The sequence below is a fragment of the Microcaecilia unicolor genome, chromosome 13 (assembly GCF_901765095.1).
Source record: "Microcaecilia unicolor chromosome 13, aMicUni1.1, whole genome shotgun sequence".
Classification (NCBI taxonomy): domain Eukaryota; kingdom Metazoa; phylum Chordata; class Amphibia; order Gymnophiona; family Siphonopidae; genus Microcaecilia; species Microcaecilia unicolor.
Window position 1 is genome coordinate 17,390,562 of NC_044043.1, and position 25,693 is coordinate 17,416,254.

The 25,693-nt window shown below is 48.1% G+C and overlaps 1 protein-coding gene across 1 annotated transcript in view; it reads left to right on the top strand.

Annotated features, from left to right (window-relative positions):
* The window catches only part of BAZ1B (bromodomain adjacent to zinc finger domain 1B), a 428,988-nt gene that overhangs the window by 319,861 nt on the left and 83,434 nt on the right, over positions 1–25,693 (top strand). Inside the window, exon 14 of the mRNA XM_030186030.1 lies at positions 23,042–23,189. Coding sequence (XP_030041890.1) covers positions 23,042–23,189 — 148 coding nt within the window. The remainder of the gene's footprint in view (positions 1–23,041; positions 23,190–25,693) is intronic.

Here is a 25,693-nt window from a genome sequence, read left to right on the forward strand (position 1 = left end):
TTTAATGGGAGAAGAGAATAGCATTGGGGATGTACTACTGACTACCTGGCCAGAGGTAACAGAGAAGATGAAATGCTAACAAATGAGGAAAGCTAACAATTCTCCGAGGACAAGCAGGCTGAATATTATCACAGATGGGTCGTCGTCTGCGACGGCCCAGGAGACCGGAACGTTTTTAAAGAAAAAACAAGAAGTCTGTAGAACGCTCCATTTGCGCGGGCCGAACGCACCGTGCATGTGTGAACGGCTTCCCATGACCTGAGCGTGTCCCTTCAGTTCTTTTGATCCGCGTTCTGAAGAGACACGTCTTTACCAATCTCTTTTTTTCGGACTCAGGAGACCCGGGTTAGCGTTTATCGCTTCTCTTTGTTCTTTTTCTTTTTTCAAACTAAGTAGCTTACTCCCCCCTCCTCCAAAAAAAAAGGTAGTTTTTTCCTGTATTTTTAGTTTCTTTTTTCCTCCTTTTAAGTTTCCTTCTTTTTTGACGCGGCCACCCTTTATGCTCGGTCGGGCTGTTTTTTCCTTTTTGTGCCCCTTTTTTCTTGGCACCATCGAGCCTTTTGATTTCGCGACCGACGGGTTTCCCTCCATGTCATCGAGGACACCCAGTGGCTTCAAGCGTTGTACTCTATGCAACCAGACCATCTTAAGTACCGACCTCCACGCGTGGTCTCTCCAGTGTCTTGGGCTCGACCATCTCCCAGCTGCGTGTAAGCTGTGTAAATTGATGAAAAAACAGACCCAAGTGGCTCGAGAGGCTCAGCGTGAGAAACTTTTTCCAGATCGATCGGGTCCTTCGGCATCGGTACCGAAGTCAGCAGCGTCGACGTCGAGAGAAGCATCGACATCTGGAGTCCAGGTAATGGCTGCTGAAAGATTGCATTGAGCTGGGAGCAACGAGGCACTGAGTGGGTCTCCACCTATCTCGAGGCCTACTGCTATGCAGGCCCCCCCGGGACTGACTTGCGTCGGACCTGGCCCTGAGAAGGCGTGAGGTTTCCACGTCCTCTTTGGTTCCGAGGAGTCTCGATAACGGCCGTCATCGTTCTCCTTCCATGCACGATACCGAGAGCTCCGAGAAGTCGGCACCCGAGAAGCATCAGCGCCGAGAGAACCGCTCACCCTCCATTCAGGAGGTGCCGATGAGTCGGTCATCTAGCAGCCCTGGTACCAGCTTTCGAGCCCCTTCAGATTCTGCAACCGACTCCTGCACTGGCCCCCCCCAGCCTTTACTGGAAGGGTTGCTTCGCCAGTCTGCCTCGGTGTCGGGGGGTGCTTGTGCCTTCCGTACCGACTACAGAGGCGGCATCTGGGCCATCGCCTGTGAGGAGGTGACGTCAGCTGCCACCCGGGTTGATTCCCCCTCAATGTCTGTGGAGGAAGCTTCGCCAGAGTCCAGGCAGGGGTTGACTTCTCGACACCCCCCACGAGGTCATCGATCCTCGATGTTGAGACAGGCTCAGGTTTGGGCTGCTCTTAGGGAGCTCTTGTCCGATACCGAAGAGGGAAGAGGAGGAAGACCCCAGATACTTTTCGGAGGAAGAGTCTTGTGGGGTTCCCTCTGATCCTACCAATTGAGAGTAGAATGTCTCCACCTGAGAGTCTCTCTTTCTCATCTTTTGTTAGGGAAATGTCTAAGGACATTCCATTCCCTATGGAGGTTGTGGATGAGCCCAGGGCCGAGATGCTTGAGGTCTTGGATTATCCTTCTCCGCCCACAGAGGTTGCTATGGCCCCCTTGCATAATACACTCGGGGAAGTGCTTATGTGAAATTGGTCGTGCCCTCTTTCTAACCCAGTTGTCCCCAAAAAATCTGAGTCCCAGTACAGAGTCCATGGAGAGCCTGTAATGGTGAAGGCCCAACTTCCTCACGATTCAAGCGTGCTTGTCTGACATTGCTGTCTGGATGTCTCAACGCCACCTGAAATTAAATATGACCAAAACCGAGCTTCTCATTTTCCCCCCCAAACCCCCCTCCCCGCTCCTCCCCCCCCCCCCCCCCTGTTTTCTATTTCTGTTGATGGCTCTCTCATTCTCCCTATCTCCTCAGCTCGAAACCTTGGGCTCATCTTTGACTCTCCTCTCTCCTTCTCTGCTCATATCCAGCAGATTGCCAAGACCTGTCGTTTTTCTTTACAACATCCGTAAAATCCGCCCCTTTCTTTCCGAGCACTCTACCAAAACCCTCATCCACACCCTTGTTTAGACTACTGCAATCTGCTTCTTGCTGGCCTCCCACTTAGTCACCTCTCCCCTCTCCAGTCGGTTCAAAACTCTGCTGCCCGTCTCATCTTCCGCCAGGGTCGCTTTACTCATACTACCCCTCTCCTCAAGACCCTTCACTGGCTCCCTATCCGTTTTCGCATCCTGTTCAAACTTCTTCTACTAACCTATAAATGTACTCACTCTACTGCTCCACAGTATCTCTCCACACTCGTCCTTCCCTACACCCCTTCCCGTGCACTCCGCTCCATGGATAAATCCTTCTTATCTGTTCCCTTCTCCACTACTGCCAACTCCAGACTTCGCGCCTTCTGTCTCGCTGCACCCTACACCTGGAATAAACTTCCCGAGACTCTACGTCTTGCCCCATCCTTGGCCACCTTTAAATCTAGACTGAAAGCCCACCTCTTTAACATTGCTTTTGACTCGTAACCACTTGTAACCACTCGCCTCCACCTACCCTCCTCTCTTCCTTCCCGTTCACATTAATTGATTTGCTTACTTTATTATTTTTGTCTATTAGATTGTAAGCTCTTTGAGCAGGGACTGTCTTTCTTCTATGTTTGTGCAGAGCTGCGTACGCCTTGTAGCGCTATAGAAATGCTAAATAGTAGTAGTAGTAGTAGTAGTAGTAGATTCCATGGTGGTGGACTCTGCTCTCAGAAGAGCCAAGAGTACTAGACTATGCCTCTGCGCCCCCAGGCAGAGAGTCTAGCACCTTGGATTCTTTTGGGAGGAGAACGTATCAGGCTGCTATGCTCGTCACCAAGATCCAAACATACCAGCTCTACACGAGCATCCACTTACAGAACTCGGTGAGGCAACTGTCCAGTTTAGTTGAAGCACTTCCTCCGGAGCTTGCTGAACCTTTTCACCAGGTGGTCAGGCAGCAGAAGGTGTGTCGCAAATTCCTGGCCAGGGGGTCTTGCGACACTTTTGATGTGGCATCCCGAGTAGCTGCTCAAGGTATAGTGATGAGCAGACTCTCATGGCTGCATGTCTCTGACCTGGATCAGAAGACCCAGCAGCAAATGGCGGATGTTCCTTGCTGGGGGGATAATCTTTTTGGAGAAAAAGTAGAGGACATGGTCGATCAAATAAAGCAGCATGATGCCATGGATTCTCTCTCTCTCCGGGCGTCTTCTGCTACCGGCTCCTCTTCTAGGAGGTTTTTTGGAGAGAAGAGGAGTGCTCCCTATTCCTATAACAGGCATAGGTACACTCCTGCTTCTCAGCAGCAGGTTCAGGCTCAGTGTCAGCATGCGTGTTCCCGTCAACGCCGTGCGCCTAAGGCCCCAAGGGCTCCCCAGCAAAAGCAAGGGACAGGCTTTTGACTGGCTCCAGTGCAGCATAGCCTCGGTAAAAGTGTCCGTGCTGGATGGCTTGCCTGACAGGTGGGTTCTTCAAATAGTCCGGTTAGGATACACTCTCAATCTGGAATCCAAGCTTCCAAATTGCCCACCGGGAGCTCAGTCCTTCAGCTCCCAGCACAAGCAGGTACTTGCAGAGGAACTCTCCGCCCTTCTAAAGGCCAATGCAGTCGAACCCGTTCCACCATGGGAACAAGGGCTGGGATTCTATTCCAGGTACTTTCTTGTGCAGAAGAAAACAGGGAGGATGCGTCCCATCCTAGACCTAAGGGCCTTGAACAGATTCATAGTCTGAGAAAAGTTCAGGATGGTTACCCTGGGCATCCTTCTTCCCATGAGTCAGCAAAACGATTGGCTATGCTCTCTGGACTTAAAGGACGCCTATACCCACACCTCGATACTCCCAGCTCACAGGAAGTATCTTCATTTTCGCTTGGAAACTCGGCACTTTCAGTACTGCGTGCTACCCTTTGGCCTTTCTTCTGCGCCCAGGGTCTTCACAAAGTGCTTGGCAGTTGTTGCAGCATTGCTACGCAGACTGGGAGTGCATGTGTTCCCTTATCTCGATGATTGGCTGGTGAAGAGCACCTCGGAGGCAGGGGCTCTACAGTCCATGCGGAGGACTATTCGACTGCTGGAGCTACTGGGGTATGTAATTAATTATCCCAAGTCCCACCTTGTCCTGGTTCAGAAATTGGAGTTCATTGGAGCTCTGTTGGAAACACGGATGTCTCGAGCTTATCTTTCCCAGGCAAGAGCAGACAATCTCCTGGCCCTAGTGTCCATGGCTCAAGCGTCTCAACAGATCACAGCTCGGCAGATGTTGAGATTCTTAGGACACATGGCCTCCACAGTTCATGTAACTCCCATGGCACGCCTACATATGAGATCAACTCAATCGGCCCTAGCTTCTCAGTGGTGTCAGGCCACAGGGGATATAGAGGATGTAATCCATCTCTCCACCGCGTTTTGCACATACCTTTAGTGGTGGACCATTCGATCCAATTTGAGCTTGGGACGTCCATTCCAAATTCCTCAGACGTAAAACGTGCTGACTACGGATGCATCCCTCCTGGGGTGGGGAGCTCATGTAGATTGGCTTCACACTCAAGGAGCTTGGTCCTTTTAGGAAAAGGATCTTCAGATCAACCTCCTTGAATTACAAGCGATCTGGAACGCTCTCAAGGCTTTCAGATACCGGCTGTCCAACCAAATCATTTTAATTCAGACAGACAATCAGGTTGCGATGTATTACATCAACAAGTAGGGGGCACTGGATCTCGCCTTCTGTGTCTGGAAGCCGTCAGGATGTGGCTTTGGGCGCACCATCACGGCAAGCTTCTCCAGGCCACGTATATGGCAGGCGTATAAAACAGTCTGGCCGACAGGTTGAGCAGGATTATGCAACCTCACGAGTGGTCCCTGAATGTCAAAGTAGTTCACCAGATATTTTGAGAGTGGGGCACCCCCTCGGTGGACCTTTTTGCCACTCAGTTCAATCACAAAGTCCCTCAATTTTGTTCCAGACTTCAGGCCCACAACAGACTAGCGTCGGATGGTTTTCTCCTTCATTGGGGGACAGGCATTCTGTATGTGTATCCTCCATACCTCTAGTAGGGAAGACTCTGCTGAACCTCAAGCCAGACTGCGGAACCATGATCCCGATTGCTGCATTTTGCCCCGTTAGATATGGTTTCCTCTTCTTGTGGAGTTGTCCTCAGAAGAACTGTGAAGACTGGAGTGTTTTCTGACCCTCATCACCCAGAACGAGGGGTCGCTTCTGCATCGCAACCTCCAGTCTCTGGCTCTCATGGCCTGAATGTTGAGAGCTTAGAAGTTGCCTCCTTGGGTCTTTCAGAGGGTGTCTCCCGAGTCTTGCTTGCTTCCAGGAAAGGTTCTTTTAAATGGAGGAGGTTTGCCGCCTGGTGTGACAGCAGAGCCCTAGATCCTTTTTCTTGTCCAACATGAACCCTGTTTGAATACCTTCTACACCTATCAAAGTCTGGTCTCAAGACCAACTCCGTAAGGGTTCACCTTAGTGCAATTAGTACTTATCATCAACGTGTAGAAGGTCAGCCTATCTCTGGACAGCCTTTAGTTGTTCGCTTCATGAGAGGTTTGCTTTTGTCAAAGCCCCCAGTCAATCCTCCACCAGTGTCGTGGGATCTCAACGTCGTTCTCATCCAGCTGATGAAACCTCCTTTCGAGCCACTGAATTCCTGACATCTGAAGTATTTGACCTGGAAGGTCATTTTCTTGGTGGCTGTTACTTCAGCTCGTAGTCAGTGAGCTCTAAACCCTGGTAGTGCATGCACCTTATATCTAGTTTCATCATAACAGAGTAGTCCTCCGCACTCACCCTAAGTTCTTGCCGAAGGTGGTGTCGGAGTTCCATCTGAACCAGTCAATTGTCTTGCCAACATTCTTTCTACTACTACTATTTAGCATTTCTATAGCGCTACAAGGCGTACGCAGCGCTGCACAAACATAGAAGAAAGACAGTCCCTGCTCAAAGAGCTTACAATCTAATAGACAAAAAATAAATAAAGTAAGCAAATCAAATCAATTAATGTGAACGGGAAGGAAGAGAGGAGGGTAGGTGGAGGCGAGTGGTTACAAGTGGTTACGAGTCAAAAGCAATGTTAAAGAGGTGGGCTTTCAGTCTAGGTTTAAAGGTGGCCAAGGATGGGGCAAGACGTAGGGGCTCAGGAAGTTTATTCCAGGCGTAGGGTGCAGCGAGACAGAAGGTGCGAAGTCTGAAGTTGAGCAGGGAACAGATGATAAGGATTTATCCATGGAGCGGAGTGCACGGGAAGGGGTGTAGGGAAGAAAGAGTGTGGAGAGATAGATACTGGGGAGCAGCAGAGTGAGGACATTTATAGGTTAATAGAAGAAGTTTGAACAGAATGCGAAAACGGATAGGGAGCCAGTGAAGGGTCTTGAGGAGAGGGGTAGTATGAGTAAAGCGACCCTGGCGGAAGATGAGACGGGCAGCAGAGTTTTGAACCGACTGGAGAGGGGAGAGGTGACTAAGTGGGAGGCCAGCAAGAAGCAGATTGCAGTAGTCTAAACAAGAGGTGACAAGGGTGTGGATGAGGGTTTTGGTAGAGTGCTCGGAAAGAAAGGGGCGGATTTTACGGATGTTGTAAAGAAAGAAACGACAGGTCTTGGCAATCTGTTGGATATGAGCAGAGAAGGAGAGAGAAGAGTCAAAGATGACCCCAAGGTTTCGAGCTGAGGAGACAGGGAGAATGAGAGAGCCATCAACAGAAATAGAAAACGGGGGGAGCGGGGAGGTGGGTTTGGGGGGGAAAATGAAAAGCTCGGTTTTGGTCATATTTAATTTCAGGTGGCGTTGAGACATCCAGACAGCAATGTCAGACAAGCACGCTGAAACTTTGGTTTGGATGCAAGGTGAGATATCAGGGGTAGAAAGGTAGATTTGGGAGTCATCAGCATAGAGATGGTAGGAAAAGCCATGGGATGAGATTAATGAACCAAGGGAAGAAGTGTAGATAGAAAAGAGGAGGGGACCAAGAACAGAACCCTGAGGTACGCCGACAGGCAGAGGGATAGAAGTAGAAGAGGATCCACCAGAGTGAACACTAAAGGTGCGGAGGGAGAGGTAGGAAGAGAACCAGGAAAGGACAGAGCCCTGGAATCCAAGTGAGGACAGGGTATCGAGAAGTATGCTGTGATAGACAGTGTCAAAAGCAGCGGAAAGATCAAGAATGAGGATGGAATATTGACCTCTGGATTTAGCCAGTAATAGGTCATTGGAGACTTTAGTAAGCGCAGTTTCGGTTGAGTGGAGAGGGCGAAAACCAGATTGTAGTGGGTCAAGAATAGCATGTGAGGAGAGAAAATCAAGGCAGCGGCGGTGAACATACCCGCCCTGGTGAAGAGAAGTCGCACACCCGCCCAATTGTTTCTTTCGATCCCAGCAGGAGGGGAGTTGCCATCGGGAAAACGCACCATCTCTAATTGGCTAGCAGATTGCATTTCCTTCACTTATGCCCAAGCTGGGCTGACTCTGGAGGGTCGTGTCACAGCTCACAATGTTAGAGCCATGGCTGCGTCAGTGGCTCACTTGAAGTCAGCCTCCATTGAAGAGATTTGCAAGGCTGCAATGTGGTCATCTGTCCACACATTCACATCTCACTACTGCCTTTAGCAGGATACCTGACACGATAGTCTGTTTGGGCAGTCGGTGCTGCAGAATTTGTTCGGGGTTTAGAATCCAACTCCACCCTTTTAGGCCCATTTCTGTTCTGTTCCAGGCTGCACTCTCCCTTAGTTGTGTTTCTTTTTAGGTCAATCTTTATCTCCTCGCCGTTTTGAGGCCCAATTGACCAATGTTTGTTGTTTTGAGTGAACCTGGGGGCTAGGGATACCCCATCTGTGATATTTAGCCTGCTTGTCCTCTGAGAAAATAAAGATACATATGTGCAGCAGGTATTCTCAGAGGAGAGCAGGCTGAATATTCTCACAATCCCTCCCTCCTCCCCTTGGAGTTGTCCTAGTTTTCAATTTTGCTTTTTATACAACTGAAGTGACATGCTCGCTTCGCGGGCGGGAAGCCGTTGCACATGTGCGGTGCGCTCGGCCTGTGCGATGTAGCGTTCTACAGACTTCTAGTTTTTTTTCTAAAAAGTTCCGGTCTCCTGGGCCGTCGCGGACGATGACCCATCTGTGAGAATATTCAGCCTGCTGTCCTCTGAGAATAACTGCTGCTACAGGTATGTGTCTTCATTATTTGGCAGCACAAAAATAATGGATGATTTCAGTTACCCCCAGTATTGACTAAATATCAAATCAGGACTTACTACTACTATTTAGAATTTCTATAGCGCTACAAGGCGTACGCAGCGCTGCACAAACATAGAAGTCCCTGCTCAAAGAGCTTACAATCTAATAGACAAGAAATAAAGTAATCAAATCAATTAATGTGTACAGGAAGGAGGAGAGGAGGGTAGGTTACTCTTCTGGAGATGTTGGTGCAGGAAACTATATTTATTATTAATTAGGATTTATTTACCGCATTTTTGAAGGATTTCACTCAAGGCGGTGTACAGTAAGAATAGATCAAACATGAGCAATAGGCAATTACAATAGTAAAAATATTTTTATTTATTTTTTATTTATTGCATTTGTATCCTACATTTTCCCACCTATTTGCAGGCTCAATGTGGCTTACAGAGTCCTGTTATGGCATTGTCATTCCAGGATATCAGATACAATTAGTGATGTACAAAGATTAAGTAAGGGAGAGGAAAGAGTAAGTATAGAAAGTAGACTTTCATAACTGGGTAGGTTGGCGGGGTAATTTAGTAAGGCTATGGGTTCTCTTTGTAGGCCTTGTTGAAGAGATACGTCTTCAGAGATTTGCGAAAGCTGGTTATTTCGTCAATAGTTTTGAAGGCAGTAGGTAGTGCATTCCACAACTGCGTGCTCATGTAGGAGAAGGTAGTGACATGTATTAGCTTGTATTTTAGTCCTTTACAGCTGGGGAAGTGCAGATTGAGAAATTTGCGGGATGATCTTTTGGCGTTTCTGGGAGGCAGGTCCACGAGGTTTAGCATGTAGGTTGGAACGTCTGAGTGAATAATTTTGTGTACAATCGTGCAGATCTTGAACGCGATGCGTTTCTTAAGTGGGAGCCAGTGAAGTTTCTCTCTTAGGGGTTTTGCACTTTCATATTTAGTTTTTCCATATATTTATTTTATCTATTTTATTGTATTTTTTATCCCACATTTTCCCACCTATTTACAGGCTCAATGTGGCTTAGAGTTTTGTTATGACACAGTTATTCCAGGATATCAGATACAATTAGTAAAGTACAAAGATTAAATAAGGGAAGAGAGAAGGAAGAAGGTGTTAGGCAGGATAGTATAGAAGGTGGTCTTTGGTGAGGTAGTTTTGTAAGGTTATGGGTTCTCTTTGTAGGCCTTGTTGAAAAGATGTGTCTTCAGAGATTTGCGAAAGTTAGTTATTTCGTCAATGGTTTTCAGGGCTGTAGGTAATTCATTCCACAAATGCGTGCTCAAATATGAGTCTGGTGGCGGTATTCTGGGCTGTTTGTAGTTTTTTGATAGTCTGTTCTTTGCAGCCAGCGTACAGTGCGTTACAGTAGTCCAGGTGACTTATTACCATTGACTGTATCAGGAGCCGAAAGATGTATCTCTGGAAGAAAGGTTTTACTCTTTTGAGTTCCCACATGGAGTGGAACATCTTTTTCGTCGTATTCTTTACGTGGGCATCGAGTGTGAGGTTTCGATCAATGGTAACTCCAAGAATTTTCAGACTTTGTGACGGGACGAGAACAGTATAGTGTGTTTATGGTGGTGAAGTTGTTTGTGTTATGTTGTGAGGTGAGTACAAGACATTGTGTCTTTTCTGCGTTAAGTTTTAGCTGGAATGCATCCGCCCAGGAGTGTATGCTTTGGAGGCTTTGGTTGATCTCGTTGGTGATTTCATTTGGATCATGTTTGAACGGGATGTAAATCGTGACATTGCATATATGTAGGGGTTGAGGTTTTGATTGGCTAGTAGTTTGGCTAAAGGTATCATTAAGTTAAAGAGGGTTGGTGAGAGGGGGGATCCTTGTGGGACTCCACATTCAGGTATCCATGGGGCTGATGTGTCCGCGTTCGTTGTTACTTGGTATGATCTTGTGGTCAGGAATCCTCTGAACCATTTGAGAACTGGGCCTCCTACTCCGAAGTATTCTAGTATGTGCAGTAGTATTCCATGATTAACCATGTCAAAGGCACTGGATATGTCGAATTGTAGGAGGAGTATGTTGTTGCCAGTCGCAATTGCTTTGAATGAGTTCATTGCAGACACTAAAACAGTTTCGGTGCCGTGATTCGACTGAAATCCTGATTGAGACTCATGCAGAATTGAGTGTTTATTTAGGTATTCAGTAAGTTGTTTCGTCACTATGCCCTCCATGATTTTGGTTATGAGCGGAATAGATGCTACTGGGCGATAATTGGTAAGGTCCATTGTGCTTTTCTTAGCATCTTTTAGGCAGAGGAGTGAGTAAGATGTTTCCTTTATCCGTGGGAAAGAGACCATTTTGAAGCCTGTGGTTTACGTGTTTCGTGAGGTCTCCTTTGAATTGTTTAGGGGCTAGTAGGGCAGATGTCTAGTTTGCATTGTGACTTGGCGTATTTTCCAAGCCATTGTGAGATTTCATCTAATGAAAGCGTGTCAAAGTTGGTCCACGATCGATCTGCTGGGTATTCCCTAGGTGTTGGGTCTAGACATTCAAGGATATTTGTGTACTCAGTTATGTTGGTAGATATCATGAGTCGGAGCTTTCTAATTTTTTCACTGAAGTAGTTCGCAATTCCCTGTGAGTGGCCCCAGCACTTCGGAGGAGGAGCCGAGTCCTGGTAGCTGTTTTTGACGGCAGCTCCTCCCTCACAGCTGATCGCAACTACGGGGGATTACTGATCTGCTGCTGGGGTAGAAGTGCCCTGTTTCCGTTGCTGGTCAGCCACACAGCTGCTCCCTGCTCTCTGCTGCAACTTTGAAGCACAGGAATTTCGCCAGTTTCTTGAAGTTTGTCCAGCAGCTTTGGCAGTAGTACTGGATACAAAATAATGCATTGGTCCCGCCAGAGAAGAAGAGGAGGTGGCATTGCTCTGATCTACCGCTCTCGTTTCACTATTGATGTTACAGTGGATTCACTAACTCCTCACCTTGAAATTGCCTCCTTGAGAATCACCAACAAATCGCTACACGGCTATTTTGCATTCTGTTTTATAGACCTCCTGGTAATTGGAATCAATCGCGAACTATCTTTACTGACTTTATCTCCAATGTATGTTTAACTAATCCAAGGATTATTATTGTAGGGACTTTTGGAGAATGGTTTATGACACCCACTGGTCAGCTAATACGGATTCTAACTCCTTCCACATCGATTGGGATACTAGATGCAGAACCGTCCTAGATGTTTTAGCCCCAGTCCACACTCGTACTACACGCCGGCAGAACTTGACGCCTTGGTATAATGAAGATCTCCGAACTCTCAAAATACTTACTCGACATGCGGAGCGGGCCTGGAAAGGAAACAAAACTGAGCATACTCTTCACACGTGGAAATTAGCGCAGCGAAAGTATAAGTATTCAATCCGACAATCCAAACGACAGTACTACAAAACTAAAATAGGTCCAACCTTCAGAGACTTACGGAAACTATTTTACTTTGTCAATAAATTAACAGATTGTAACTCATTAACCACCACTTTCTCAGCTATACCGCCTGCTGACGATCTTGCAACATACTTTCAAGAAAAATTGCTAATCTACAGAAAACAATCCCACAGACAAATGCTGACATCGATCCCTTTCTCCAATGTCTCATGCCTATCCCCGGTGACCATTCTGCGGACCGTTTCTTGTCTACCTTTGCCCCACTCACCTTGGAGGATGTCAGTAAGGGGTTTCACAAATTTTCTAAGAAGTACTGTTGGCTCGACCCCTGTCCTAACTACCTGCTCAAGTCTGCACCTCCATGTTTTCTTGTGGATCTTACAACCTACCTCAACTTTATGCTGGAGCATGGTCTATTCCCTATAGCTCATGGCAATATATTACGCACTCCAATCCCAAAGGACTCCAAGAAAAAAAAGTGGTGAGCTTACTAATTATCGCCCTATTGCCTCGATACCTCTCTTTGTAAAAATAATGGAAAGCATGGTGACAACTTACAGACTTTCTTGACCAGTTTTCCGATTTCCACGAATCTGTCTGGGTTTTGTTCCCACCACAGCACCGAAACCGTGCTCATTACTTTACTTACAGCTTTCGGCAGGAGATAGCTCACGTCAAAAGTCTACTGTTATTACAGTTCGATATGTCAAGTGCTTTTGATATGGTTGATCACGACATACTGCTGAACCTCCTCGATAGCCTAGGAATTTATGGACACGTTCATAACTGGATCAAGGGCTTTCTTTCTGCCAGAACTTACCTATCCGTTTTCGCATCCTGTTCAAACTTCTTCTACTAACCTATAAATGTCCTCACTCTGCTGCTCCCCAGTATCTCTCCACACTCGTCCTTCCCTACACCCCTTCCTGTGCACTCCGCTCCATGGATAAATCCTTCTTATCTGTTCCCTTCTCCAGTACTGCCAACTCCAGACTTCGCGCCTTCTGTCTCGCTGCACCCTACACCTGGAATAAACTTTCTGAGCCCCTACGTCTTGCCCCATCCTTGGCCACCTTTAAATCTAGACTGAAAGGCCACCTCTTTAACATTGCTTTTGACTTGTAACCACTCGCCTCCACCTACCCACCTCTCCTTCCTGTACACATTAATTGATTTGATTTGCTTACTTTATTTTTTGTCTATTAGATTGTAAGCTCTTTGAGCAGGAACTGTCTTTCTTCTATGTTTGTGCAGCGCTGCGTACACCTGGTAGCGCTATAGAAATGCTAAATAGTAGTAGTAGTAATAGTAATCGCAAACTCAGTTCTATCAAAATCGTGCAAAGCTACTTGTGGAGTCCCTCAAGGCTCTCCACTGTTGCTTACTCTCTTCAATATTATGATGATTCCACTGGCCAAGACCTTAAGTAACCTAGGACTTCACTCGCATATTTATGCCGATGACATTACTATTTATATTCCCTTCAAAAACGACTTGTCGGAGATCTCAAGAGAAGTGGACAGCTGTTTAACCACAATGTACTTTTGGGCATCTTCTTTCAAACTCAAACTGAATACTGACAAACCCCACTGCCTATTATCATCTTCTCAACACAGCAAGTATAGGCCTCCCACATTAGTTACCTCCACCTTATGCCTCCCCATATTAGATAGCCTCAAACTTTTAGGAGTCACCCTTGACCGCTCACTATCACTCGAGCAACACGTTAATGCCACCACAAAGAAGATGTTTTTCTTGCTGTGGAAACTAAAAAGAATAAAACCGTTCTTCCCTCGAGAAGTCTTCCGGAGCCTCATACAATCCATCGTACTATGCCACCTGGATTACTGCAACGGAGTGTATGCTGGATGTAAACGGCAACTGCTTAAGAAGCTGCAGACTGCCCAAAACACAGCGGCAAGATTGGTTTGTGGTAAGTCCAAGTTCGTCTGCCACGCCCCTTCGAAAGAAGTTACATTGGCTCCCTGTCACAGAACGCATCACCTTTAAACTTTGCTCTCTAGTCCACCAAATCCTTTACGGTGATTTACCTGGCTATATGATAGATCTCGTCTCCCTACCGCTCCGGAATGCGTCCAGGCTCTCCCGCTCGTATCTTACCCTTCACTTTCTGAACTGCAGTGGAGTCAAGTACAAGACTGCGTACGCTTCCTCCTTCTCTTTCATTGGGACTCAGTTTTGAAACTCTTTGCCGAGGTCCATCAAAACCACTACAGATCATCTAACTTTCCGGAAATCACTGAAGACCATGTTATTCAGAAGTGCCTACCCTGCGGGCTCTCCCAGTGACTCCACTGCTGGAAACACACCGACCTATAGACATTTGGACATATCCCCCTTCCCTCGCAGTTTGCCCTCTATCTCCATCCATTCCTATTCTTCCCCATTATCTCTTGTAGGTTTGCTGTATTAGTTTCATTTTACCACATTGGCGCCTGCCTCTGTGGTGCATTGTAAGCCACATTGAGCCTGACATTGGTGTGGGGTACAAATGAGATAAATAAATGGGGTATCTATATTAGAGATAACCGGTGTATTTAGTAGTTTGTTTACAAGTGAGAAGAGTTTGTGTGTATCCTTGTAGTTTGGTCCTATTTTGGTTTTATAATACGTTCTTTTAGTTTGTCTGATAGTGTATTTGTATTTTCTTTGTAGTTGTTTCCAGTCTTTGAATGTGTGTTCGTCTTTTTTTCTTGTTCCATGCTCTTTCTAATCTTCTGACCTGTGTTTTTAGTTCTTTCAATTCTTCGTTAAACCATGGTATTGAGTTTTTTCTGTGTGAGGTTCTGGTTTGAAGTGGTGCTATGTTGTCTAGTACTGTTCTGCATCTGTTGTCCCATTCTTGGAGAAATTGGGGTGAGTCTGTAGGTGTTGTCCATTCGTCGATGTAGACTTGTTGCCAGAATGTTAGTGGGTCTATTTTGCCTCACGTAGTATAGGTTTGTTGCTCTTGTTTTTGTTGTGCCTTTTTTGTTCTCCAGTGAAGGGAGAGGTTTGCTCTGTAGTGATCGGACCATGGCGTGGCTGTCCATTTTGTATCTATTAGTGTGAGATTCAAATAATGCAAAGTATGGCATAGTATACTACTTACAATGCCAACACAACATACAGGGGTACTGTGGAGGTCTCCTTTGCTGATCTCTAACAGAAGTTTAGTTGTTGTTTTGCTTTTTTTTTAAGTTGAGATTGCCTCCCTTTCATACCCATCTTTTATATGTATATTCAGATGTTTCTCCAAAAACCTTTTTTTTTTTTTTTTATTAAATAATCCTTATTAGGTTCAGCACAAACAATTACAAATTTTAGGAAAACCAGCATAAATGTTGAACCAGCAATTAAGAAACCATAGTAATGCTCTTGGGATGTCATGTTTTTCCTGAAATTTTCCAGGAAGAATTGTCATTTTTGGTCCTCTTTGCTTGAAGGAGCTTGTACAGTCTTGAGATTTGGTTAGGAGACAGAATTCAGAGAGAATTTTAAACCTATAGTTGTGAAAGGCCCAATTTAAAGGGATACATATGTTCTCTGAGGACAAGCAGGCTGCTTGTTCTCACTGATGGATGACGTCCAACGGCAGCCCCAGGATCGGAGATCTTCCAAGCAACAAAGCTTGCTAGCCCTCGTGCGCACATGCGCGACCGTGCTCCTCAGTCTCTTTTTTTTCCGTGGCTCAAGATGGCTGTTTTTCGGCTGTTCTGCGCCCCAGAGAGAGCCCTCGCAGCATTTTTCGTCGCTTTTTACCCCTTTTCTGATTTTTCAGAGCGAGTTCGCTCGCGTGTTTCGTTTAAAAAAACAAACAAACAAACAAGAAAAGAAGTTTACTTTTCCTATATTTTTTAGTGTTTTCCCGTAAGTTTCCTTTCGTTGTCGGGAGCCCTTTTTCGGCATCATCGCGAGTTTTGACTTCACTGACGCGATTTTTCCTCTCATGTACTCGAAACCTACCAGCGGCTTCAAAAAGTGCACGCAGTGCAACTGGACGATCTCGCTCACTGATCCGCTTGTTTCATGTCTTCAGTGTCTGGTGGCTGGTCATCGTCCCAACGCCTGTGTTTTCAACTTAAAAGGCAGACCCAGGCGGCGAGATCGGCTCAATGGAACCTTCTGTTCGGTGCCCCGTCCGGTACGTCGACGGCGCCAGCGGTACCGAGATCATCGACTGTATTGATGTCGGCATTGGAAAGTGCATTGACGTCAGGAGCGCAGGTGATGGCTGTCCAGAGACTCTCCCACGCTGGTAGCAGTGAGCCATCGAGTGGGTCTCCACCTGCCTCAAGGGCTCCTGCGATACAGACCCCCACCGGGACCGACCTCTTTCGGACCCGGCCCCGAGGAAGCGTGTGGATTCCACGTCCTCGTCGGTACCAGGAGGTACCGGTGACGTGCTTCGAGCGAAGGCGAAGAAGCACCGTCATCAGTCGCCTTCCCGTCATGGTACCGAGAGCTCCGGGGCGCCGAAGGATTCGGCACCCGTGAAGCATCGACGCCGGGAGGACCGCTCACCCTCCATTCAGGAGGTGTCGATGTGCTCTTCTCCAGACAGCCCGGTACTGCCTCCATGGCCCAGGCAGATTCTGACTTTGTCGCCTGTACCGGCCCCAGTGCCTTGCTCGACAGACACTCTGGACGAGCGCCTCTGAGCCATTCTTCCAGGGATTCTTGAAGGGCTGCTGCGACCATCTGTTCCGTTACAGCTGGTGCTTGCGCCGTCGGTACCGTCGAGAGATGCGACAGTTGGCTCCCCACCCGTGGTGAGGACAGCGACGCCGGTACCGCTTGCGGCATCGGCCTCCGTTGCCACCCAAGTTGACTCCCCGGCGAGGTAGTCTTCTTCTCGACACCGCCATAGGGGACCTAGTTCCTTGGCGTTGAGACGGGCTCGGCTTCGGACTGAAGTCAGAGAGCTTGTGTCCGATACCGAGGGTGAGGCCTTGTGGGAGGCAGGGGAAGAAAGACCCCAGATATTTCTCTGATGAGGAGTCCTGTGGTCTTCCTTCTGATCCTACTCCTTCACCAGAGAGAAAGCTTTCTCCTCCCGAGAGTCTGTGTTTCTCTTCCTTTATCCGGGAAATGTCTTCGGCCATTTCCTTCCCAGTGGTTACTGAGGATGAGCCCAGGGCTGAGATGTTTGAGGTCCTGGACTATACTTCGCCACCTAAGGAGTCGTCCACTGTTCCCCTTCATAATGTCCTGAAGCAGACATTGTTGGCGAATTGGACGAAACCCTTAAGTAATCCCACTATCCGCAAAAAGATTGAGTCCCAGTATCGGATCCACGGGGACCCAGAGTTGATGAAGACCCAGTTGCCTCATGACTCTGGTATTGTGGACTCCGCTCTCAAGAGAGCCAAGAGTTCTCGGGATTATGCCTCCGCGCCCCCGGGGCGGGAGTCTAGGACTCTGGACTCTTTTGGAAGGAAGGCCTACCATTCTGCTATGCTCGTGTCCAAGATCCAGTCGTACCAGCTCTACATGAGCATCCACTTGCGGAACAATGTGTGGCAGCTGACGGACTTGGTCAATAAGCTCCCGTCGGAGCAGGCCAAGTCTTTTCAGGAGCTGGTCAGGCAGCTGAAGGTGTGTCGCAAATTCCTGTCCAGGGGTGTTTACGACACTTTTGATGTTGTGTCCAGGGCCGCTGCTCAAGGTATAGAGATGCACAGACTCTCATGGCTGCGTGCCTCTGACCTGGAGAATAGAGTCCAGCAGCGGATTGTAGATGCTCCTTTGGCGAGAAAGTTGAACAGGTGGTAGAGCAGCTCCACCAGCAGGACTCCTCCTTCGACAAACTCTCCCACCAGAAGCCTTCAGCATCTACCTCATCAGGTAGACGTTTTTATGGGGGAAGGAGGAATGCTCCCTACGCTTATAATAAGCGTAGGTACAATCCACCTGCCTGCCAGCCTGCTCAGGCTAAGCCCCAGCGCGCTCGTTCACGTCCACAGCGTGCGCCTCAACAGGCCCCTGCAGCTCCCCAGCAAAAGCAAGGGACGGGCTTTTGACTGGCTCCAGGCGAGCATAGCCGATATAAAAGTGTCCGTGCCGGACGATCTACCGGAAGGAGGGAGGTTAAGGTTTTTTTTCACCAACGGTGGCCTCTTGTAACCTCCGACCGGTGGGTTCTTCAAATAGTCCTGCTAGGATACTCCCTCAATTTGATCTCCAAACCTCCAAATTGCCCTCCGGGAGCTCAGTCCTTCAGCTTCCAGCACAAGCAGGTACTTGCAGAGGAACTCTCCGCCCTTCTCAGCGCCGATGCAGTCGAGCCCGTGCCACCGGGGCAGGAAGGGCTGGGATTCTATTCCAGGTACTTTCTTGTGGAAAAGAAAACAGGGGGGGACGTGTCCCATCCTAGACCTAAGGGCCCTGAACAGATATCTGGTCCGAGAAAAGTTCAGGATGCTGTCCCTGGGCACCCTTCTTCCCATGATTCAGAAAAATGATTGGTTATGCTCTCTGGACTTAAAGGATGCTTATACTCTCATCCCGATACTTTAAGCTCACAGACAGTATCTTCAATTCCGTCTGGGAACACAGCATTTTCAGTATTGTCTGCTACCCTTTGGTGTCGCCTCTGCGCCCAGGGTGTTTACAAAATTCCTGGAATTCGTGGCGGCGGCGCTACGCAGTCTGGGAGTGCATGTGTTCCCTTATCTCGACGATTGGCTGGTGAACAACACCTCGGAGGCAGGAGCTCTACAGTCCATGCAGATGACTATTCAACTCCTTGAGCTACTAGGATTTGTGATAAATTACCCAAAGTCCCACCTTCTTCCAGTTCAAAGACTAGAATTCATAGGAGCTCTGCTGGACTCCCAGACTGCTCATGCCTACCTCCCCGAGGCGAGGGCAGACAATTTTCTGTCTTGTTTTCTGGGTACGAGCGTCTCAGCAGATCACAGCTCAGCAGATGTTGAGACTGCTCGGCCACATGGCCTCCACAGTTCATGTGACTCCCATGGCCCGTCTTCACATGCGATCAGCTCAATGGACCGTAGCTTCCCAGTGGTTTCAAGCTGCCGGGGATCTAGAGGACGCAATCCAGCTGTCCGTGGGGTTTCTCCAATCCCTACATTTGGTGGGCAATTCGATCCAGTTTGACCTTGGGACGTCCTTTTGAAATTCGTGAGCCACAAACAGTGCTGACAACGGATGCCTCTCTCCTGGGGTGGGGAGCCCATGTCGATGGGCTTCACACTCAAGGACGTTGGTCCCTCCAGGAAACAGGTTTTCAGATCAATCTCCTGGAGTTGCAAGCAGTCTGGAACGCGCTAAAGGCTTTCAGAGATTGGCTGTCCAATCAAATTATTCAAATTCAGACAGACAATCAGGTTGCCATATACTGCATCAACAAGCAGGGGGGCACCGGATCTCGCCCTCTGTGTCAGGAAGCCGTCCAGATGTGGCTTTGGGCTCGCTGTCATGGCATGTTTCTCCAAGCCACGTATCTGGCAGGCGTAAACAGTCTGGCTGACAGATTGAGCAGGATAATACAACCTCACGAGTGGTCTCTGAACTTGAGTGGTACTTCAGATCTTCCAAGCATGGGGCACCCCTTTGGTCGATCTTTTTGCTACTCAGACCAATCACAAGGTCCCTCAGTTCTATTCCAGACTTCAGGCCCACGGCAGACTAGCTTCAGATGCCTTTCTCCTTTATTGGGGGAAGGGCCTTCTGTATGCGTATCCTCCCATACCCTTGGTAGGGAAGACTTTGCTGAAACTCAAGCAGGATCGCGGGCCCATGATTCTTATCGCTCCCTTCTGGCTGTGTCAGATCTGGTTCCCTCTTCTTCTGGAGTTGTCCTCCGAAGAACCGTGGAGATTGGAGTGTTTTCCAACCCTCATAACTCAGAACGAGGGGGCGCTTCTGCATCCCAACCTCCAGTCCCTGGCCCTCACGGCCTGGATGTAGAGAGCGTAGACTTCGCCTCCTTGGGCCTTTCTGAGGGTGTCTCCCGAGTCTTGCTTACTTCCGGAAAAGATTCCACGAAGAGGTGTTATTATTTCAAATGGTAGATGTTTCCCGTCTGGTGTGACAGCAAGGCCCTAGATCTTTGTTCTTGTCCTACACAGGCCCTTCTTGAATACCTTCTGCACTTGTCTGAGTCTGGTCTGAAGACCAACTCTGTAAGGGTCCACCTTAGTGCAATTAGTGCTTATCATTATCGTGTGGAAGGTAAGCCTACCTCTGGACAGCCTTTAGTTGTTCGCTTCATGAGAGGTTTGCTTTTGTCAAAGCCCCCTGTCAAGCCTCCTACAGTGTCATGGGATCACAACATCGTTCTCACCCAGCTGATGGAACCTGCTTTTGAGCCACTGAATTCCTGCCATCTGAAGTACTTGACCTGGAAGGTCATTTTCTTGGTGGCTGTTACTTCAGCTCGTAGAGTCAGTGAGCTTCAAGCCTTGGTGGCTCATGCTCCTTATACTAAATTTCATCACAACAGAGTAGTCCTCCGCACTCACCCTAAGTTCTTGCCAAAGGTGGTGTCAGAGTTCCATCTGAACCAGTCAATTGTCTTGCCAACATTTTTTCCCTGCCACATACCCGTCCTGCTGAACGTCAGTTGCACACGTTGGACTGCAAGCGAGCATTGGCCTTCTATGTGGAGCGGACAAGCCCCTTCAGACTCTGCCCAAATGTTTGTTTCTTTTGATCCTAACAGAAGGGGAGTGGCCGTCGGGAAACGCACCATCTCCAACTGGCTAGCAGATTGCATATCCTTCACTTACGCCCAAGCTGGGCTGACTGTTGAGGGTCATGTCACGGCTCATAGAGTTAGAGCCATGGCTGCGTCAGTGGCCCACTTGAAGTCAGCCACTATTGAAGAGATTTGCAAGGCTGCGACGTGGTCATCTGTCCACACATTCAAATCTCATTACTGCCTACAGCAGGATACCCGACGTAATAGTCGGTTTGGGCAGTCGGTGCTGCAGAATCTGTTTGGGGTTTAGAATCCAACTTCACCACCCTAGGCCCATTTTTATTCTGTTCCAGGCTGCACTCTGTTAGTTTCTATTTAGGTTAATCTCAGTTATGTCCTCGCTGTTGCGAGGCCCAATTGACCACTGTTTGTTGTTTTGAGTGAGCCTGGGGGCTAGGGATCCTTTGGAGGGAGTCCAGCCATCATGCAGGAGTCACATGTACTGATTAGCCTCAGGGTACAGAGAGAACATACTATGTGCTTCTAAAGCAGAGAACTGTATTTGTAATGGCTTGACCAGATGGGAGGAGGATAATAAAAATGGGGTAGCAACCATGAATAGATTTGAAATAAATGCTAATGGCATAGTATTCCTAGAAGGGCTAGTTCTGATTTGAGCAGAAGAGAAACAGGAGGAAATCTTGGGTCATCATTAGCAAGGGAAGGAGAGATGACTGTATTTTCAAGCAATAATATTCAATAGTTTCTTATCTCTGTCTTGGAGGCACATGGCCTAGTTTTGCAAATCATTTCAGTATATGGAAATCTATTTCATGCATATTTATATTGTGGCAATTCTAAAAACTCAACTGTTTCGCCCCAGGACAGGGTTAGAAAACACTAATATGAGGTCATCTTAGAAGAAGCTTCTGATTAAAATGAAGCTTTCTAGGAAGCTTTTAGGAGGACAAGGTGGGATTGTTCTGCTTTGTTCTCATATTCAACAGTAACCCATAGAAACAACCTGAAAATGTAGAACAGCTGTTTTGAATTATTACAATGTGATCCATAGATAAGGTCTTGGTTGTTGAATTAATTATTAAACTTTTGAGAACCAACGAGGAAGATGGAGTGGAGGAGTGGCCTAGTGGTTAGGGTGGTGGACTTTGGTCCTGGGAAACTGAGGAACTGAGTTCCATTCCCGGCACAGGCAGCTCCCTGTGACTCTGGGCAAGTCACTTAACCCTCCATTGCCCCATGTAAGCCGCATTGAGCCTGCCATGAGTGGGAAAGCGCGGGGTACAAATGTAACAAAAAAAAAAAAAAAGGCCTGAAATATGCTACCAGGGAGCTGATGGAGGTACGAGTATGACAGCAATTAAAATGCTTGGGGCAAATTTAGGGAGTAACGGTAGGGAATAGTGTTGAGAGCCTAGGTACAAGATACGGGAGAAGCTGGCTTTGGTTTAAGTATGGGACTTCAGGTGCAGTCCTTCAGTGCAGCAAGGTCTTGCTGCAGTTCCTCGCAATCCAATTTTTGAATAATTTTGTATCCTCTGCAAATTTGTTAACCCATTATACTTCACCATAAATTTCATTTCATTTATTCAGTTTGATTACATGCCTTACCAAAAATGCTCAAAGCATGAAAGAAAATTAATACAATAATATAAAACATACAAAAAATGAAAACTTTACCCCCCCCCCCCCCCCCCCCCCCCCCCCCCCCAAACACCACCACCACACTCCTTCATATACAAATCAGAATCCTTCCTAATAATTGTTCGGGAAGGTTCCACAGTCTATTCTACAGGTACACATGCTGAAGTGGAGGATGGCTAGCTCCTCAAGTAGCTGATGTTGGAAGAAGATTTGATTGATGCTGTGAAAGGACTCAGTGGCAGTGGAATTGCTTACGCCTTCACAGCCCTGGATGCACTGGCAGATGGAGGGATAAAGATGGGACTTCCTCACAGACTGGCTGTGCAGCTTGGGGCTCAGGCTTTACTGGGAGCTGCAAAAATGCTCTTGGACTCTGAGCAGCACCACGGGCAGCTGAAGAACAACGTCTGCTCACCAGGCGGAGCCACTATCAATGCGCTTCATTTCCTGGAGAGTGGGGGCTTTCGCATCAGAAAATGTTGTAAAAACAGTTAGCGGAGTTTAAAAAATGTTTGGATGGCTTCCTAAAGGAAAAGTCCATAGACCACTATTAAAATGGACTTGGGGAAAATCCACTTCATATTTTTAGGATAAGCAGCATAAAATGTATTGTGCTGTTTTGGGATCTTGCCAGGTACTTGTAACCTGGTTTGGCCACTGTTGGAAACAGGATGCTGGGCTTGATGGACTTTGTCTGTCCCAGTATGGCAATACTTATGTACTTAGATTACAGGCTGCAAGAATGTATTGCTTTGTTTGCAGTGACCATTGTGTAAATGTTTGTTGTAAAATATTCACTGGCTTTGCCCCTTTGTACCTGTGAACTACTCGTATATTTTACAGTCTTTCAGCAATCTGCTTTATTTATTTCATGCCCAGAATCTGTACTCTTAGGATGAGAAGCAGTATGGCTTTAGGGTTTTGGATTCATGTTTTTCTTTCCCTTCTCAGGTGAAGACGATAAGTTGATCTTGTGTGATGAGTGTAATAAAGCCTTCCACCTCTTCTGTCTGAGACCGGCACTTTATGACATACCAGAGGGTGAATGGCAATGTCCAGCCTGCCAGCCAGCCACTTCCAGGCGCAGCTCCCGTGGAAGGTGAGATGTACTATTATAGAAGCCTAGAAAAATGAAACAGAGAAAAATGTAGGAGATAAAGACCATATTGCCTATCCAGTCTGCCCATGAATGCCGTCTACTCTCCCTATCACTCCCTTAGAGATCCTATTTACTTGTCTTCTCTCTTGAATTCAGATAGTGATTTTGTCTCCACCACTTCCACCAGGAGGCCGTTCACAAATTTACCACCCTTTCTGTGAAGAGGTATTTCCACAGGTTACTTTACCTTAATCCTATGCCCTCTCGTTCCAGAGCTTCCTTTCAGTTGAAAGAGACTCTCCTCCTGGACTCCTCCATTCTTCTCGTATAAAGACTGTTGAGAATATGGGAGGGGATTTCCAGGAGGGGGAGGGGATTTAAACTGCATGCATAGCTTGCCAATGAGAGGTTAATCGTTGAGACATGTTAAGCTATGTTTGTGGCTGATATGTCCAAATGGACTACTTCCTCTTGTGATTTGTTGCATTTTTCAATAAAAGCTGTTAAAAAAAGGAGACTCTCCTCCAGTGCATTTATGCTGCATAGGAGTGTCTCTTTCATTTCTCCGAGGACAGGCAGGCTGGACATCACCACGCATGAGTCGTCGTCCGCGACGGCCCAGGAGCTCAGGAAATTAACAAAAAAAACTTCTAGAAGCAGCGCGACAGGCGCGGGGACAACGCACCGCGCATGCACGAGTGACTTCCCGCCCACGATGCCCGCGCGCTTCCCTCAGTTTCCTTTTTTCCGCTTCGCGAAGTGGAGGAGTTTTTCTGCTGCTCCTCGCGTTGTTTGGGCCCAGGAGACGTTTTAGCGTTGCGTTTACGCGCTCCGGTTCTTCTTTTTGCCCTTTTTTTCTTATTTTATTCTTCTTCTTAGTCTAAAAAAACAAAAAACCCCAAAACATCCGTTTTCTCGTAGTTTTTTTCGACTTGGTAAGTTTCCTTTCTCCCATCGGTGGCGGTCGCGTTTAGGCCGCCCGGTCGAGTACCTTCCTTTTTTATGCCTTTTCATCGACACCATCGAGCCGTTTGATTTTTCATTTTTCATCTCATGTCATCGAGGACTCCCAGCGGCTTCAAATGCTGTTCCCGCTGCAACCGGACCATCTCGTCGACCGATCCTCATACTTGATGTCGCCAGTGCCTCGGGCCCGACCATTTACCTGCTTCATGTAAGCTTTGTAAATTAATTAAAAAGCGGACCCAGGTGTCTCGAGAGTCTCAGCGTGAGAAGCATTTTCCAGATCGGTCCGGACCTTTGACGTCGGCATTGACATCGGTACTGAGGTCGACGGCATCGACATTGGCGAGGAGGGAAGCGGCATCGAGAGTCCAGGTAATGGCTGCCGAGAGACCTGTTACCGCTGGGAGCAGCGAGGCATCGAGTGGGTCTCCACCCGTCTCGAGGCCTACTGCTATGCAGGCCCCCCGGGACCGCTCTGAGTGGGACCCGGCCCCGAAGAGGCGTGAGAGTTCCACGTCCTCTTCATCGGTACCGAGGAGTGTCGATGACAGGCGTCAGGCGAAGGCTAAGAAGCGTCGCCATCGGTCTCCCTCCCGTCATGGTACCGAGAGCTCCGGGGAGCCGAGGGAGTCGGCACCCGAGAAGTGTCGGCACTGGGAGGACCGCTCACCCTCCATTCAAGAGGTGCCGACGTGTCGGTCGTCTGGCAGCCAGGTACCGGTTCTCGAACCTCATCTGATTCTGGCACTGACTCCTGCACCGGCCCCCCAGCTTGTTCCGATGGCAGCCCTTGGTGAGTGTCTCCGGGCCATGCTTCCAGGTCTTTTGGAAGGGATGATCCGTCCTTCTGCCTCGGTACCGCAGGTGCTTGCACCTGTGGTACCTACTGCTGAGACGGCGCCTGGCCCATCTCATGTGTGGAGGTCTCCGCCCTCGGTACCAGTTGCGGTGCCTGAACCGGCTGCCACCCGGGTGGACTCTCCCTCGACATCGGTGGAGGAAGCTTCGCAGGGGTCCACTTCTCGACGCCCTTCGCGAGGACATCACTCCTCCAGGTCGAGGCAGGATCGGGTTCAGGCTGCTCTTCGAGAGCTATTGTCAAATACCGAACAGGAGCACTCATGGAGTGAGGAGGAAGACCCCAGATATTTTTCGGAGGAAGATTCTCAGGGGCTTTCGTCTGATCTCACTCCACCTATTGACGTTAGGCAATTCTCCACCTGAGTGTCTCTCCTTTTCATCTTTTGTGCGGGAAATGTCTAGGGACAGTCCTTTTCCCATGGAGGCTGTGGATGAGCCCAGGGCCGAGATGTTCGAGGTCCTGGATTATCCTTCTCCACCAAAAGAGGTTGCAATGGCCCCCCTGCACAGTACACTCAGGGAAGTGATGTTGCGGAATTGGTCTTGCCCGCTATCTAATTCAGTTGTCAAAAAGAAGTCCGAGTCTCAGTACAGAGTCCATGGTGAGCCTGTGATGGTGAAGGCCCAACTTCCTCACGATTCCATGGTGGTGGACTCTGCTCTCAGAAGATCCAAGA